Here is an 18,943-nt window from a genome sequence, read left to right as displayed (position 1 = left end):
AATGTTGTGCCCAAAAAGAAACAGTATCCAGCACTACAAGGTTTTTTCTTTATTTGTGGCAGTTTTTTCTCTTATTTGTGGAGGTTTATAACCCTACCAAATGGTTTGTGGAGATTTCTAAAACTCCCAAAATTTGAGGTGCCACGAGGTCTTTTGTGGGAGTTTTTAAAAACCTCCACAATCTATTCAGTGGGGTTTTTGTGTACTTTCAGTGGGGGGTTTTGTATTGGACTTTTGTGGCAATTTTAAATCACTTTTGTGACGGTTTAAAACCTCCACAAATCTTGTAATTATTTATTTATTTTTAATTTCAAATCAATCATTAATCTTATCTCATTTATATATTCTCAAATTAAAAATTTATTTTTTAATATCAAAATTTAAAAACTAAATTTTTTATAACACAATTCCTCAATATAAAACATAACTCTATATATAAAAAAAATTCTCAATATCAATAGTTCCAAATATAATTGCATATGGTATTGCTACATAACTATTACTATTTTTCTTTAAAAAATAAAAAAGAAAGAACTTCAATATTTCAATATTCTAATATATCAATATTCTTCAGGTGCTGTAACACCAGAAAAACATAGCAAGAAAATGTCATGATCCAAAGAAAAAAAAGGCACAATTAGAGAAACTGAAGTTCCGACCTTCGGGCCCAATCCATAAGATGGTCAGTTGGTGGTTCAGTTGCCAATGCTAGTTCTCCCAAAGTATCCATGGTAAGATTCACCCACAAAATCTGTAAAAAGAGCAATGAATATGCAGACAAAAGGGATATCAGCTGAAACATAAATTGAGGGGCAAAGCCAGAGAGCAAAACACAGGGAGACAACAGACCTGCACTGCATTCAGTGGGAGATCACCAGAGGAAACAGCAGCAACAACATTTATAACAAGAGCTGCTACATTTACTGTAAGCTGAAACTGGATAAATTTTTGAATATTTGCATACACAGAACGTCCCCGTCTCACAACCTACAACCGCATAGATTTTGAAAGATACAAGAGTTATGCTCAAAATTTTTAGCTTGCAAAACACTATACAAAAGCAATCCAAAACGGTGCAGTTCAATTATATACAAACCTTTCATTGGTTGGCATATTGAATAACTACCTAAATACCCATCTAGTAATGCCAGAAATAAATTATCTTTTAAGATGTAAATACTATCCATAAATGATGCATCATTTATTAAGATAATTTAAGAACAAACTAGATCTCTCAAATTGAAAAGAAATAGGTCCAACCTTTACAATGGACATGGTAATTTAACAATTCTATCGAGGATGATTGAAAATAAGTACCTTAACCCCATATTTTTGGCAAAGCTCCACTGAATCTTTGACTCCAGGTCGACAACGATCCTGCATGTCAAATATGAGATTAAGAATCAGATATTTAACCAGCAGAAGCATATCTTAGAGTCAAATGCTATCATAAATTAGAGTTTATTAATGATTTCCGTGTTAAATGCAAATGCACAGAACCCACTTACAAGATATTGGTTGACATTGACAATTACAATTAAGCAAACAGGTGAAATTGGCAGCTAGGAATGAGTGTGCAAAACACAATAAATTTTATATAAACATCAATGACAATGATAGACGTGTATTCAGAGGAAATACTTGCCTTCAGACCAACAATAGCTAACAAAACAAGACTATCTTCTGTGTATCTTCAAACCTTTTCCTCATCCATGTCTACCAACTGGTCATTTGCATCAATGTACCGTGTACAGTAGGCTAGGACAATCTCAGTAGCACCTTTCCAGTGTATGTGAACTTCAGAGTCAGCCTGCAAACAGAGATAAAATTAACTTCCTTAAAATGTTCCCAAATTTCAAATCGATGAGAGTTCAATCGATATCTTCCAAATTCCATAGAATCAATGAAATTTTGTGCTCCTAATGTACCTTGAATGCATAAGGCTTACTATATACAACCTAAATTAAACCTCTATATATTTATAATTAAATTAAAGTATATATTAGCAGACAATTTTTTCTTTTACGTGATTGGCAGTATACTTAATATTCATTGTGAAATTTGAGAGATAAGATTAATTAAGTTTTCTTATTGGCATATATATAATCAATTATACAATATGAGTGGAAGTTAAGTTTAAAATGTATAATTGGCAACATTCGTATCATGGATCAGATAATAAGGTTCTAACTTCTAAACAACCACAAAGCTAATAGTTTAAAAATTTAAATTAATTAATCGTATCATTAGGCGACCTGGCATAAATAAGATATACTATTATATATCTATACAATATTGTAATTATCTTCCAAGCAATTGGAACTAGTAGATAGCTTCTCATCAAAGTTTTAACTTTACTAAAAGGTGCTAAAGGAACCGCATGAAACTTGGAAAGTTGAAGGGTTAGTGGATAGTGAAGCCTTTAATCTCTTTTGTCTGAAAGCATTTAAACAACCCAAACCTGCAGAAGGATTTTTGGATTTGTCCGAAGAAGTGATCAAGTATAGTGGTAGTCTTCTATTAGCACTTAAAGTATTGGGTTCCTATCTTAATGGTAGGCCTATTGCGGTTTCGCATAGTTCTATTGAAAAGATAAAGAAGTCTTCACATTCTGACATTATTGATGTATTGAAAATAAGCTATGATGGTTTAGATTCTATGGAAAAGGATATTTTTCTAGATATTGTTTGTTTCTTTAAAAGACGGGAGAAAGATTATGTAACAAAGATATTAGAAGGATGTGGTCATCAGGCTGTAATTGGTATTGATGCTTTGATTAATAGAGCATTGCTCATTATAAATGAATATGATCAGCATTGATGCAAAATGCAAATGAGGAACAACATACCTCCAGAATAGCATGGAACTCTTCCTTAGCTTTCACAAGCCTATCGGTATCACTTGAATCAACAACATAGATTATTGCTTGAGTATTTGGAAAGTAACACCTCCAATAAGGCCTAGAAAGAAAACCACGACAATACACCAAAAGCAAAAAGATTGGTAAAAGCAATGGAGACTACACATAAAAGAGAGTTATATTCAGTAGACTACACATAAACACTAAGTGCAGCAAGTTCAAGATAGTTTGGTCTCCTAAGATATTCCCCGTAGTATTGCAAAATAAAAATTCATAGATTTAAGAAGCATTATTAAAAATAACTAAATAGATAAATATAGTAATAACAAAATAAAAGACAAATGGCAATTAATCAAAAAAGTTTTGAGGATGAAACCAAATATTCCACTCAAAACAAATCTTTTGGAACAGGGGGTAGCACTAGAATAGGAAGCCTGCATGAAGAAGTGAACAACAGTATATAAGTAGAGATCATACTGAAAAACAGAAGAAAAATCAAGACAAAAATAAGGAACATAGCTTATCCTTCAAGAGTATGAAGATTTCTCTTTATGTAATGCCACAAGCAGAAAGCAAATATAGCAACTAGTATGATCAAGCTTACTTGTTCCGCATATAAGACATTATTCGACCCTCTTTTAGAAGGCCGTGATCTTCCAAAACAACAACAACAACATCATAACCTCGAAGAGTCAAGCTCTCATAAGCAGAAATTGTTCCAGAAATGTGCAAATAGCGGACCTAGAAAATGTGCAAGCCTTTTGCATTAACATATAAATTGAGACATATATTCATTTGAAATTGAAATTGTAACTAAAGTACCAAAATTCTGGAGCATCAAATTCACCTATATAAGTCACATTAAAGTGATCCAGAAGCATCGGGACTCGCAACTCCACCTGCAGTTTCCACCACACACATAGAAGTTATTGAAGACTGGAGAATTGTTGCTTCTCTCTGGAATCCTTTAGATTCTTTTCCACCTGCAGATCACTTCTATAATATCTATGGACATGTTTTCATGTTGAACCTACAAAGAAAGCATAAACAAGTACAGCTTAGTTGTAATGTTCATACCATTCAAATTATTAAAAAATACTTAAATATTATAATTATCACTGTAAAAATTGTGAATATTTAACTTTGTTCTGATGTGAACATTTCTTGAATATGTATTCTAACCTGATTTCTGAAAATATATAGATGTAAAAACAAAAAGAAAAGAAAGTGTTCAGCTCCAAAATTTAACTCCAGTTACCAGCTTCTGTCAAATCTGATTTGGAGAGTAAGGAACCAAAATGGAAGATACATAGATAAATAGTTCAGTAAATTAAATGCTTTGCTTTTATCTAGTAACTAACTGGAGTCAGAGAACTTTAACCACAAGAATCACTCCACACGAAAACAAATGAAAACTGAAGAAGAAAAGAAAACAGACTGAAACAATGGCTCGATTCAGAAGCTTTCAACGCAGCAACTACAGCGGCAAGAAGTCCAAGTGCAAAAGCACTCACTTTCTCAACCTCATGCTCAAACAGCAACAGCTTCTGAACGAGGTCTTCTTCCGTCACGGGAGGAGCTTGGAGGTGCTGATTGCTGAACCAAAGCCGGAATAGCTCCTCATTCGAGAATCACGTTCACCACTTCCTCTGCAAGACACAACCACTGAAGGATTTACACCTAGAGACATGCACGACCGAATTTGCCAAAAATCGAAACGAAGGGAGCAACACGCTAGGAGATCGAGGAAGAGGAACGAAGGATTTACCGTTTTTGGTAAGATCGGCGAGCGCGTGAGTGGCGCGCTTGGCGGCGGCTCGATCTAACTCCTTCCATGAGAAAGTGGAGTTGAGGATGGAAACTGCTCTTGGACCTCGGCAAGGATGGCGTCGCAGGCATCGCCGGTTACTCTCCCTCTGATCTCAGATGCTACGGCGAGCTTGATGACTGAGTGACAATGGCGAAGAGATGAATACCGTGGCGGCTAGTAGATCTAGGGTTCATTCTCAATCTTCTCCCTTTTTGAATTTTTTTGGACAAGTTTTTGGTTGGAGTTAAATTTGTTTGGGTTTACTCAGAGTAGGTTAGGGATTGGATATTGGTTTAGAAAATTGGGCTTAAAAAGTTTAATCTAACTTTAATCAATGGGAGTTTTATATTTTGCCATAAATAAAATATATTATGGAGGTTTTCTAAAACTTCCACTAAAAAACTCCTATAATCAAGTAAAAATCTTGTAGTGCAGAAACTGACCGTCGGGTGTCGGGGCATGTTACCCAATCAGCGTCTGCAAAACCTGAGAGTTTAAAATCTGTAGCAATAAGGAAGAATAGACCAGTAGAAAGAGCATTTTTTAAGTATCTCAAAATTCGCAGAGCTGCTTTGTAGTGTTCATTGGTGGGAGACTTCAAATATTGACTTAATTTTCCAACCGCAAAGGCTATGTCGAGTCTTGTATTGGTAAGGTATTGCAACTTACCAATGAGTTTTCTATACAAAGTAGGTTCAGATAGGGATTCCCCTGAAGTCTTAGAAAGGTGAATGGAATAGTCCATCGGCGTCGAAGCTGGTTTTGCCTCTAGTAACCCAAATTCCTCCAAGAGATTCGTAGTGTACTTCTTTTGATATAAGGCAAGTCCATGTTTGTTATAAGCAACCTCCATGCCTAGGAAATATTTGAGCTTTCCTAAATCCTTGATGCTGAATCTGGTATCCAGAACAGATTTGATGCTCTCAATTTCTTTAGCATCATCCCCTGCCAACACGAGATCGTCTACATAGGCTAGAATCGCAGTAAAACCTGAAGTTGTTCACTTGGTGAACAATGAATAGTCAGAATTTGATTGTGTGTATCCAGATTCTGCAAGGACTGAAACAAGCTTGGTGTTCCACTGCCGGCTCGCTTGCTTCAAACCATATAGCGACTTGTTCAGTTTACAAACCGAACCAGGAGGTGCTTGCAAACCCTGAGGAACCTTCATGTAGACCTCTTCAAGTAGATCCCCATGGAGAAAAGCAGTATTAACGTCCAATTGTTGTAGAAATCATCTCTTTAGGACAGCAATGGACAATAGAACTCTCAGAGTAGTCATGCGTACCACAGGACTAAATGTGTCGAAATAGTCAAAACCGGCTGTTTGGGTGAACCCCTTTGCAACTAATCTTGCTTTGTGTCTTTCTACAGTTCCATCGGCATTAAACTTCACCTTAAAGACCCATTTTGAACCAATAACATTCTTCCCAGGAGGTAGGGTAGTAATAGTCCATGTTCTATTATTCTCAAGAGCTCGAAGCTCGTCATTGATTGCATTTTGCTAACAATTCAGTTTCACAGCTTCATCAAAGGTTTTGGGTTCTGAGATGGCTGCTATGGCTAGTGAGAAATTTTTAAATTTCGAGGACAGCCTATTGTAAGAAACATATTTTGAAAAAGGATACTTATTGGCAGATGAAAATGCTAATGTAGCTGGAATGATGGAGCATTGGTAATCCTGTAAGTATGCAGGGGGTTTCTTAATTCTAGATGATTTCTTAGGAGCCAGATGTTGAGTCATGGAAGATGATGATGCAGTGTTTTGATGATCAAGGGATGCATTGCTATCATTAAATGATGCAGGGGTATTATGCAAATTCGGAGGGTCAGGGATGACTTCCTCGAGATGCCCATGAGATGGTGTGATGTGTAAGGGATCACCATGATGCTTGGATGCATGATACAGTTCACAATTCAAAGAATCATCATATTGATGCATATTAAAATTTTTCTTATTTGTGTCATTGTCATTAGATGAGTTCAATGCTTGACAACAATCAGGAGTAGCATTAATATGAAAGGGAAATACATTCTCATAGAATTGAACATGCCTAGATATAAACAATTCCCGTGTATATAAGTCATGCAAAACAAAACCTTTTGTGTTATGCTTATAGCCTAAGAAGACACATTTTCTTCCTCTTTTGTCAAATTTCTTTCTATAAGTGGTTAGTGTAGTGGCATAGGCTAGACACCCGAAGACCTTCAATTCCATTATACTTGGAGATTTTTCAAATAAAATCTCATAAGGGAATTTGTTCATTAGATTTGAGCTGGGTATTCTATTTATGAGATGGGCAGCGTGCCCAACTGCATATGTCCAGAAGCATTTTGGAATTGAAGAGTGAAATAATAAAGCTCTAGCCATGCCCAAGAGGTGCTGATGCTTTCTCTCAACCACCCCATTTTGTTGGGGTGTTTCCACACATGATTTTTGATGTATGATGCCATTATCATTGAAAAATTCGTGCAAGTTGAATTCAGTCCCGTTATCTGTTCTAAAATACTTTACTGTTGTGTTAAATTGGGTTTTCACATAGGCCACAAATTGTTTTATCAAGGTTTGGACTTCAGACTTGAGTTTCATAAAATAGAGCCAAGTGAACTTGCTCTTGTCATCAACGACAGTTAGAAAATATTTATGTCCAACAGTTGAAAGAGTGGCTATTGGGCCCCAAACATCAAGGTTCACTAAATCAAAAATTTTATTAGATTTTGTAGTACTGTTTACAAAAGGCAGTTTCTTTTGCTTGGCAAAGTGGCAAAAATCACATGGTTTCATATTTTCTGTATATTCTGAGAGGCTAACTCCTCTTTATTACATGCATTCTATCTATAGGAATATGTCCAAGTCTGAAATGCCATAAAGTTGTAATGTCTTTTACACTATCAGCTATATGTAATGTGGATGAGCCGCTAGTAGTGTGAGTGATGTGTCCAGCAACTGTGCTTGTGTGCTTGGGATGAGATGGTGTTAATGCAGTGCTATTTGATGACTGTGGTATTAATGCAGGAATAGTCAATGTGTATAAGCCTCCATTCTCATTAGCATGCCCAATCATCTTCCAAGTACTCCTGTCCTGTACCTCACAAGTAGTGTCAGAAATTGAAAAATGATATTTCAATTGTTTGGCAGCTTTAGAAACTGATAACAAATTGAAAGTAAAGCATGGAATGTACAACACTCCTGTAAGATACAACTTATTTGAAAATATTACTGTCCCAGCAATATTAGTAATTGTTTGATGTCCATTTGGCAGTTTAACAAGAATAGGTTTGATATGTTGGTAACTGTAAAAATTAGCTAAAGAGAATGACACATGATCGGTTGCACCACTGTCAATGACCCAAGTATGTGGTGAAAAAGTTTTAGTGAACAAAATATGTGAAATTTGAGAGCTCATTGTTAAAGTGTATGTTGGAATACCTGGTTGTAGTGAGGGATTTGGGTTGGTGATTTGATTAGGCTGTAGAGTATTGTCTTGTTGGAGAAGTGCAAGCAGTGTGTCTTTTTACTCTTGAGATAAAAGAAGATGTGATGTCTTACTGTCTCCTTTCTGAGTTGAAGTTTGCAGTGCCTCACTGGATTCTTCACTGTCCTTTCCAGATAAGGTGGTTGTACAGTTTATTGTCCTCTGCATCTGCCTCATGTGCGGAGGAGGTCCATACTTCTTGTAGCAGCTGTCCACTAAGTGTCCAGTTTTATGACAATACGAGCAGAGTTTAGGAGGTCCTCTTCCTCCTCTACCAGATCTACCTCTTCCAAAATGACCTCTACCTCCTCTGAAGCTATTTGCATTTGAGTATTGTTATTTTCCTCGTTCACTCTCAATCAAATCCGAGGAACTCATTAGGGTTCTTGCATCATTGATCTTAGGCGAGTGTAACTGCCTCTCTTGTTGGGTTAAGAGTGAAAATGCTGTGTTGACATCAGGTAAAGGCTTCATAAGCATCAATTGAGATCTGACATTGCTATATTCATCATTAAGACCTCTCAACAATCTCACCAATTGCCTCACTTTCCTGTATTTTCTTACTATTCCTAGACCACAAATGCATTCTGGACCACATAGACACTTCGGAATCGGTTGAAAGGTTTCTAATTCCTCCCAAATAGTTCTTAATTTTGTAAAATAGGCAGTCACAGAAAGGTCCCCTTGCCTAGCAGCATACATTTCTTCTTCTAATTCAGCAACCCTAAAAATATCTCCTTGGTGGTACCTATGCTCTAAGTCATTCCACATATCGCATGCATTCTCATTCCAAATCACACTTTGAGAGATTTCACTACTTAATGACAAGTTTAGCCAAGCTATCACATATGTATTACATTTTTCCCAAGCAAGAAAATTCATGTCTGATTCTTCAGGTTTGGGGAGAGATCCGTCAATAAACGACAATTTATTCTTCGACTTGAGTGCAAGTCTCATTGCTCTAGCCCAAGAATGATAATTCGAAGCATTAAGAGTCACATTCACAATTGAGATTCCAGGATTCTCACCTGGATGTAGATAATAAGGGCTGCTTGGATCCAACATCACGTTCGCATTGCTTGAGGATGAACGATCAGATCTGTTCTGGAAACTTTGAAAATTGGAAAATTGATTTAGAAGTCTTGCAAGATTCTGAATATCGCTCGAAGAGAATACGTCTTCCATGTTCGAACTTGGATTCTCCAAACTTTCCTCATTCACCATAGTTGGGCCGAATCGGGAAGCTTCAACAACAATCTCTTTCTTCTCTTGCTAACTCGGATTCTCGTCACTTTCGCAACCTCCACGCTCACCGCACCATGATAAAGAGTAAAGCAGAGAGGAGGTTGCAAAGAGGATCAATGTTGTGAGAGAAGAGTGGCAGAGAGAAGAAGTTCACAAAGTGAAAGATTTCTTGCTGAAGATAATGGAGAGTCACAAAACTTGTAATGAAGCTACAGTGTAGTTTATATACAATTAGTAATATTTTGCTAAACCACTAAGTCAACCACGGTTAGTCCTATTAGAATTTTAACTCTAGTAACTTAACTAGTCTCTAACTAACTTCTTTATTAATATCTAAGCTGAGCTGGCACCTATATCAGCTAACAAGTTGTGAATCATAGAAATTGTAAAAGACTATGAGTGAAGTATATTGTATTGACATATATAAAAAAAATATTTGATTGTATTGACAATTGAAAGGAAATATAAAACCTATTTAACTTATCATTTTAGTGTTTAAATTTATTTGTTAGACAATTTGAAAACTAATTATATTTTACCATAACAAAATATAATTATAAGAATTATTATCATATTATATATGCATTGTCCCCACTGAGGACAAAATTTTCTGGATCCGTCACTGATTATAAAACACTAAAACAGCAACACCAACACCAGTACATTATCAAAACACTAAAACAGCAACACTAGTACATTAGCAACACCATTCAACAAGGAAGTGATGACATTAAACTAAACACTAAAAATAGAGCATTCAGTAACCAAGCATTAGCATTAGCAAGGAAGTGCATTCAGTAACCAAGCATTAGCATTAGCAAGGAAGTGATTACACCAAATTAAACAGAGCATTAGCAAGGCAGTGATGACACTAAATTAAACACTAAAAACAGCAAAATCAATACATTATACAACATATCAAAAGTTCAAAACAGAGCATTCATCAACCAAACATTAGCATTAGCAAGGAAGTGATGACACTAAAAACAAATAACTCAACAAATATTTTTGAGTTATTACACCTTATAACTATGTACTCTTTATGTACTCCCACTAAAAAGAATTTACAACAAGTAAGCCTACATCTACTATTGATAAAAAAAATCTATGTAACACCCTTCCTCAAGCTAGAATGGTATAAATCTAACAATCCTAACTTAAAAACATTAGTAACAAAAAGACCCGATAGCAGAGCTTTGGTAAGAAAATCATCAAGTAATGTGGCAGTCCACTTTAATGTGTTTGGTTCTTTCATGAAAGATGGAATTAAATCAGACTTGTGCTCTTCGAAATTTGAGATTGAAGATTCGTATGAGTTGATGGAGGAGATTAGCATTGTTAGGTTGTCAAAACCACCAGTCGAGGATCTGTTTACTGATGCGTGAGCATCTTGTCTATCTTTTCCTAGTGAATTTGGATCTAAATTGTTGAATTTAATTAATTATATTTTAGCCACTATGGATGCTATTTTGAGTTTTGTACAATACTGTTTATTTTAGGTAGCATTTGGCGGAATTTGATGGAGTTTCTGCAGAGAAAGAGAAGAAGCCAAGAAGAGGACCAGCGAATACCGACGCGGACGCATGGCTCACGCGACCGCGCGGAATGGAGGAAATCACAATGACGCGATCGCGTGCCTGACGCGAACGCGTGGACTGGAATCTGCACAAATGACGCGAATGCGTGGACGACGCAGACGCGTCACATGCGCCACATGCAGAAAAAGTAGAAAAATGCTGGGGGCGATTTCTGGGCTGTTTTGACCCAGTTCTTAGCCCAGAAATCACAGATTAAAAGCTGCAGAATGGACAAATCAAGTGGTCCCACCCATCAGCTGAAGACTTGTTAATTAATTCGAATTTTAAATTCAAATATTAATTTAGGAAAAGATATTATTTTAATTTTAATTTTAGATATTTGATTTTTTAATTATTAGGATTAGTTATAAAAGGGATCCCAATAGGGTGGTTCCAGGAGAACACTACACAACATTATTCCATACAAATTTATATTCCATATTCCATGAGCAACTAATCCTCCATTGTTAAGGTTAGGAGCTCTGTCTATTGTATGGATTAATAATATTATTTTTCTATTTTAATTCATGTTTTGATTTATATTTCAATAATTATTTTCGTTCTTTATTTTATGAATTTGGGTGGAACGGAAGTATGACCCATGTTCTATTTGAGTTCTTGTATAACTTGGAAAAGCTCTTTACTTGAACAATAGCTAGAAAACATATTATCCTGAATTTCTAATTTTTTGTATTTAATGGAATACGTGACATATAATTCCCTTATTTTTGGATAATTAGGATTCTTGTGGCATATAAGCTAGAATTTGATCATCACCCTCTAATTGGAATTAATTGACCAAGGAATTGGCTGTTGATGAATTTTAGAGGAGACTAGGAAGGTCTAAGGAATTAGGGTCTAGTCATAAATAGTTTGCCATGAATTAAATCTTGCATAATTAAAATAGTTAATAAGAAAAGTCAATTCAGAAAATAGATAACTCTGAAGCCTTAACTGCCTTCTCCATATATTATTCCCAACTTAATTACTCGTCCTTCTTTAATATTTTTGATATTGTTTAATGTCTCTTATATTGCATCTCAACACTAATTTTTGTTTGTCTAACTAAGCCTATCAAACACTAGTGTTGCTTAGTCCATCAATCCTCGTGGGATCGACCCTTACTCACGTAAGGTATTACTTGGTACGACCCGGTGCACTTGCCGGTAAGTTAGTGGATTATAAATTCCGTACCATTTACCATGTCCGCCATTTTGAGAAATCAATGAATCACAGTATGATTTAGATCTTGCGAAAGAAAGAATCTTGCGAAATATCCTCTCATCAAACTCTATTGGATGTGTTTAAAGGAAGAGGTAAGAAAGGGGAAAAGAAAAATATGGCATCATTATGCGAAGATGAATTGCTTCACATATTCTCCTATCTTCTAACAAAATCAATATGCAAGTTTCAATTTCTTTGCAAATCTCTTTGAATTTTATGAAGCCAGATTTATGATGAAATATGTACAAAATATGTCTCTAAATGATGATATTTGCATCTTCTGTTAGATATTTTATAAAACTAGTAATTTACGTACCTTCAGCCATTGCCAATAAATTCTTTGATTTAATTTGAAATCTTCAATTCTTGAATCACAAAGCCAGATGGAATCAAGGTGTGTTTGTTTGATGTTATGTCATCAAAATTGGGGACCCAAATTTTATAAAGGTTATGATGAACAGTCGTATTCTTTCCATCAAAGAACAGACCAACTGCCAATATACTGCTCCATGGTAGAAGTGGCAACAAGTGATTGTTTTGCACTCTTCCAAAATACTGCTCCATCAGCAAGCATAAAGATGTATCCTGATGTTGACTTTCTAGAATCAACACATCCCGCCAAGTCTGAGTATCCAACAATTTCCAAATTGTCGGTTCGTCTTTATGTAAGCATGAAGTCCTTGGTCCCTTGAAGATACCTTAAGACCTTTTTTGTAGCTATCCAATAGATAATTCCTGGATTACTTTGATATCTTCCTAACATGCTAACAGCAAAAGCAATGTCAGGTCTTGTACAAACCTGAGCATACATTAGGCTTCTAACGGCTAAAGCATAAGGAATATTTTGCATCTGTTTCTTTTCAAGTTCATTTTTGGGGACACTGATCTAAGTAGAATTTGTCACCTTTCACAATAGGTGCAACACTTGGTGAACAATTTTGCATTTTAAACCTTTCAAGTACTTTATTAATATAGACTTCTTGAGATAAACCTAAAATTCCTTTATGTTTATCTCTATGAATCTTTATGCCAATGACATAAGATGCATCACCCATATCTTTCATATCGAAATGTCTAGAGAGAAATTGTTTCACTTCATGTAACAATCCTAAATCATTTGTTGCAAGCAAAATATCATCTATATATAAGATGAGAAATATGATCTTGCTCCCACTAACCTTGTGATATATACATTGATAAGAAATATTCTCAATGAACCCAAATGAATAAATCACATTATGAAACTTCAAATACCATTGTCGAGAAGCCTGCTTAAGACCATACATTGCTCTCTTAAACTTGCAAACTAGCTCCTTACCAGCACTTGAGATAAACCCTTCGAGTTGTCTCATATAGACATCTTCTTCCAAATCTCCATTAAGAAAGGCCGTTTTCACATCCATTTGATGCAATTCCATGTTAAAGTGTGTTACCAATGCCATAATGATGCAGAAAGAGTCTTTGTTTGAAACAGAAGAAAAGGATTTCCTGTAGTCAACTCATTCCCTTTGAGTAAATCCTTTAGCAACAAGTCGAGCCTTGTAGCGCTCAATATTGCTTGATGAATTCTTCTTGGTCTTAAAGACCCATTTACAGCCAATGGAATTTTCCCCATCAGGCAATTCTACAAAATCCCAAACTTGGTTATCCGCCATAGAATTCATTTCATCCTTCATAGCATCTAGCCATAAATTGGAATTATGACTTTTCATTGCTTGTGAAAACGTTGTTGGGTCATTTTCATCACAAACATCATAGTTAGACTCAGCACTACATAGTCACTAGAAATCGCAAGCTTTATTATTCTTGTTGATCTTCTTAATGTTGCATCATCAACCTCTTGTAAAGGTAGTGGCACAACAGGTTCTCCCTCTTCTTGAAGTTGCTCTTGAGTAATATGTTCTTGAACAACATTTTCATTATGAAGAGTTTGATCCTCTACCATATGATCTATTTAAACATTATCTTCATGATGTGGAACATCAGTAATAGGTTGTTCTACATTGATCCCATCTATATGGGCATTGTATTGAACAATCACTCTTGTACATGGAGAGGTTTGACAAACATTATCATTCTCAACAACTTTAAGAGGATGATTTCTCCCACTTTCCACATCATGCTCTAAAAACCTTGCATTTCTAGATTCAACTATTTTACTTGAATGAGAGGGACAATAAAATTTGTAACCCTTAGATTTTTCTGCATAGCCGATAAAATAGGCACTTATCGTCCTTGGGTCCAACTTTCTTTCTTGTGGATTATAAATCCGAACTTCAGTAGAACAACCTCAAATCCGTATACTAGGTTTCCAACCTTTTCATAGCTCAAATGGCGTTTTAGAAACTGCCTTTGTTGAAATTCTATTTAATATATACGCGGCTGTCTTAAGGGCTTCACTCCATAAGGATAAAGGACGATTGGAGTTGCTAAGCATACTCCTCACCATATCTAGCAAAGTCCTATTTCTTCTTTCACCTACACCATTTTGATCTGGTGTGCCAGGCATGGTGTATTGTGTCACAATACCATGTTCATGAAAGTATTTTGCGAATGGACCAGGTGCTTGTCCACTCTATCTGATCTCACGATCTTAATTTGCTTTCTGCATTGTTTCTCTACTTCAGCTTTATAAATTTTAAAAGCGTCAAATCCCTCATATTTATTATGAAGCATATAGAGATACATATATTGTGAATAATCATCAATAAAGAAGATGAAGTATTTCTGACCACTTAAGGACATATCAGGACAACATATGTCAGTGTGGATTATTTCTAATATGTCAGAACTCCTCTTAGCACCCTTTTGAGACTTTTTGGTTTGCTTCCCTTTAACGCAATTCACATAAGTATCAAAATCAGTAAAGTCTAGAGGTTCAAGAACCCCATCATTTACTAATTTCTTAATTTTCTCAATAGAGATGTGTCCCAACCTTCGGTGCCATAACATGGAGGATTTTTTATTCATAATATTACCATGCATAACCATAAAACCAGATGGAACATCATTAGCTAAATGGACTTTAAATAAATTACCAATTAAAGTACCATGTCCAAAAATATTAGAATTTTTAATAATGTCAACAGAATCACCATAAAATTTATACATAATCCTTGTTTTACAAGTTTAGATAAAGAAATCAAATTTTTAGAAAAATCTGGAATATAAAATTTTTTTCTAAATCTAAAATACAACCAGTACTTAATACAAGTTTAAATGTTCTAACAGCTTCCACATGTGAACGCATCCGATTGCCCATATAAATGCTCAGTTCACTTTTTATTGATTTCCTTTTCCTTAAGAAACCCTGCATGGTATTTGAAATATGAATTTCAGCACCAGAATCAATCCACCAAGTGTCATGACATATTTCAACAAAATTAGATTCAAAACACACCGAAGGAATAAGATCACAAAGATTAGTACCTTTCTTTTCAAGCCAAACTTTAAATTTTGGGCACTCCTTCTTCATGTGTCCTTTCTTTTTACAAAAGAAACACCATGCACCTTCTTTCTTCATAGGATGGGATGCAATACCCTTTCCTTTCTTCTTATGAGCTTGTTTTTTACCACCCTCATTTGTCACTAATAGTGCACTTTCACCAAATTCCTGAATTAGCCTTCCTTCCTCTTGCACACACATCACCAGTAATTCGTTAATGGACCATTTTTCTTTATGTGTGTTATAAGAAATCTTAAATGGTTCGTACTAGACAGAAAAAGAATTCAGAATAAGATGTACCATAAATGAGTCTGAGATCTCAAGCTATAAAGCTTTCAGTTGTGCTGTAATGTCTCTCAACCTCATGATGTGTTCACGCACACCTCTTATGCCGGTAAGCCTCATGGATAACAATTGTGCCATTAGGGTGCTTGCAAGTGCCTTACTAGAAAACTCAAACTGTTCATCAATAGCCTTCATGTAAGCATTGACATTCCTGTAATCAGGAATTGAACCTCAAATACTAGCTGAGATACGAGACTTAATGAACATCATACTTAAACGGTTGGATTTTTTTCACCGTTCGTATAATGCTACCTCGGCTTGAGAACTAGCATCAGTAGGTACCGGAGTCTCTTCCCTACGAAGAGCATAGTCAAGGTCTGCACACCCTAAGTGAAAGAGAATCTTATCTTTCCATTCTTTATAGTTGTCACCAATTAACAAATGAACTTTTTTTTGAAAGAAATAGCTCAACACACAAAGTAGAGCAAGAGTAGTGACAAAAGTACACAAGAAAATAAAAGCGTAAATATCATTCTGTCATCTCCGGCATTGCTATCAACAACAAAAGGGATCAGCACCTAACCACTCAAAGAAGCTTTGGAATGATAAAGTTATAATCTCCTGAGCTCCTTTTTCTTTTTTCTCAAAAATCCTTCGGTTTCGTTCCAACCAAATGAACTTCAGATACAGTTTCAGATATCATTACTGTTGCAAATAATAAATCATGCTAACATTACTAAACTTTAAATAGACACATCAAAATCCATAACATATGGTAATACATGCCAATGCAAGTCATATCAAAATAAATATGAATCATAGCGTCATTAAAATCTACCTGTGGGCAAAGATTTTAACACACATAATATTCACTATATTAACTAAAGTATTGAAACGAAAAAATAAAATACTACTTCTTAATACTTGTAGACTAATTAAGAAGTAAAAATATTTTCTATTTTAATCGAATTATATGTGAATAACATAATAAATTCATGTGGATAAGTTTATTATATAATTCACAACAATTACAAATATATCATATTAATATTTATGCGATTTTTTTAAATATAATTATTATCAAGGATGCTGTGGCTACTCCTCAATAAATCATATATTAATCACAATATGATATGTAGTGGAAGAATTTATACTGCATGCAAATATAATCATTAAATAAATAAATTCAATAACATAAATGATATTAAAATGAAGATGATCTAGTGGATAATCATTTTGCCAATATTTAGAAGATCCAAGTTCAAACCTCACTCCTACCAAAATTTGAATTTTTTTTATGCCATTATGAAGAATAACTACGACACAAATTCGGAGAATTCCTTCTTACTTCTTATGGTGCGTCAATTTCAATTTCAATGGTTTTTTCTTACTTATTCCGAAATTCATACTATACATTTTTCTTACAAAACAATTTATCAAGATAATGCATAGTAATTAAATTTTGAAATAGCAAGGCAGAGACAATTTTACTCTGATACCACATGTTAGATATTTTATAAAACCAATAATTTACGTACCTCCAGCCATTGCTAATAAATTCTTCGATTTAATTTGGAATTTTCAATTCTTGAATCACAAAGTCAGATGGAATGTTTGTTTGTTGTTACGTCATCAGAATTGAGAACCCAAATTTTATAAAGTTTATGATCAATAGTCGTGTTCTTTTCATCAAAGAACAAACCAACTACCAATATAATTAATGAATAATTACAACACCACTCAAACTAATTTCTATATTAATAAATTGGACTACAATTAGAATAAAAATTTCTAAACATCTTCATTCAACCGGCAATATTATTCAAGTTGTTCAAGCTGTGATGTTGATGGTTTGATGAACTAAAAGGAATTAAGAGATGAAGAAAAATAAGTTCTTCTAATTTTGAAAAGAAATAAGCCTACATCTACTATTAATAAAAAATAATCTAAATAACAAATAATATGGTCTTTCATGTAAGAGCCTCTTTTGGATTTGTATGAAAATTTTTACATAGACATTTTTTATGTGAGTTATACTGATTTTTTTTATTTGTTTGAAGATAACAAAGATCTCTTTCTCAGTATTTCAGTCATAAAGAAACATGTAAATGACTATATTTTTAATAATGAATAATAATAACATAAATCAAACAAAATTATATATTAAAAATAAGTTAATTAAATATATATATATATTTAATCCTAATTTATTATAATTGGTGCATTTTTTCATCTTAATTATAAAAAAAATTAACATCTTTTATAGATGATGTAATTGTTTAATGAATTTTTATTACAAAAATAGTTTTTTTAATAAAAATAATATTTTTATGGATAATTAGGTTCAAAAGGACTTGACCAGCAAGGGAGTAAGGTTGTGGATAACATGGATTCAACACTTAGATTTCTAACTTCAATAACTCCTAAAATAAATGGACCCTTAATAGTAAAGGAAACGTTTTAGGTACTCCAGTATACTTTATTGGAGTACTGATATGCCATGTACTTTTAGGTTCTCAGTTATATTATTGTCTTGTAGTGAAGCGTTAAAAGACTTTATTAACCTCTAAAAGTGATTTAAAATTACTCAAATGGTCAGCTAAAAATTCTTCACAGCTTGCTTCTTTTATTTAAATGTTTGCAGCTTAAATAGCAAGATGGCAAAAAGCCTTATTGGCTTATAATGTTGCCTGAGTTGGAAGAATAAGATCGTTAACCATGTTGGTGAGAGCTAAATCTCCTCGCCTCTCCTCTGTTGTCTGCCCTTGATACAGCGGATTCGACAAAAGTTGTTCTGATCCACTGCTACAGCCGTTTGGGGTTCTTGGCCTTCTCCTTCATATCTGAGTGGTTGTTCTACAATTGGGATTTTTTTCAGCAGTTGCGAGAAAAGTGGAAAGCGCGATTCAGCAGATGGTAATGTACGGGTTGCATAAATTTGCGCCATTGAAGGGCTTGTCGAAAGGCATGTTCCTTATTTTTGGCAATAAATTTTGTAGCAAGTGAATTTTTTAGGGCTAG

At 34.6% G+C, this 18,943-nt stretch overlaps 2 protein-coding genes across 9 annotated transcripts; both read right to left on the bottom strand.

Moving 5' to 3' along the window:
• Positions 1-411: 411 nt before the first annotated feature.
• LOC112737971 (ADP-ribosylation factor 3-like) lies at positions 412-5,083 on the bottom strand. 8 transcript variants are annotated; one of them, XR_003169178.3, is made up of 9 exons: positions 4,629-5,083; positions 4,299-4,509; positions 3,708-3,890; positions 3,465-3,601; positions 2,849-3,294; positions 1,646-1,810; positions 1,318-1,377; positions 850-987; positions 412-751 (listed from the first exon to the last, which is right to left on the bottom strand). XR_003169178.3 is itself a non-coding variant. In XM_072213185.1 (9 exons), exons 4-6 carry the CDS (start codon positions 3,482-3,484, stop codon positions 1,694-1,696), a joined length of 249 nt encoding a protein of 82 aa, XP_072069286.1. In that variant the 5' UTR covers positions 3,485-3,601; positions 3,708-3,890; positions 4,375-4,509; positions 4,629-5,043; the 3' UTR covers positions 412-751; positions 850-987; positions 1,318-1,377; positions 1,646-1,693. The 8 variants fall into 8 exon arrangements, 4 of the variants coding, with proteins under 4 accessions (XP_072069286.1, XP_072069285.1, XP_072069287.1 ...); XR_011870237.1 differs by having other exon boundaries at positions 4,375-4,509; positions 4,629-4,988; XR_011870238.1 differs by having other exon boundaries at positions 4,299-4,525; positions 4,629-4,936.
• A 3,399-nt stretch (positions 5,084-8,482) lies between these two features.
• On the bottom strand, positions 8,483-9,331 carry LOC140177541 (uncharacterized). Its single transcript, XM_072210662.1, has one exon. The coding sequence runs from the start codon at positions 9,329-9,331 to the stop codon at positions 8,483-8,485; it is 849 nt and encodes a 282-aa protein (XP_072066763.1).
• Positions 9,332-18,943: the final 9,612 nt, after the last annotated feature.

This window comes from Arachis hypogaea, chromosome 13 (assembly GCF_003086295.3).
Source record: "Arachis hypogaea cultivar Tifrunner chromosome 13, arahy.Tifrunner.gnm2.J5K5, whole genome shotgun sequence".
Lineage (NCBI taxonomy): Eukaryota > Viridiplantae > Streptophyta > Magnoliopsida > Fabales > Fabaceae > Arachis > Arachis hypogaea.
Note: the sequence above shows the minus strand (reverse complement) of the source record. Positions and strands in the feature narration are given on the sequence as shown.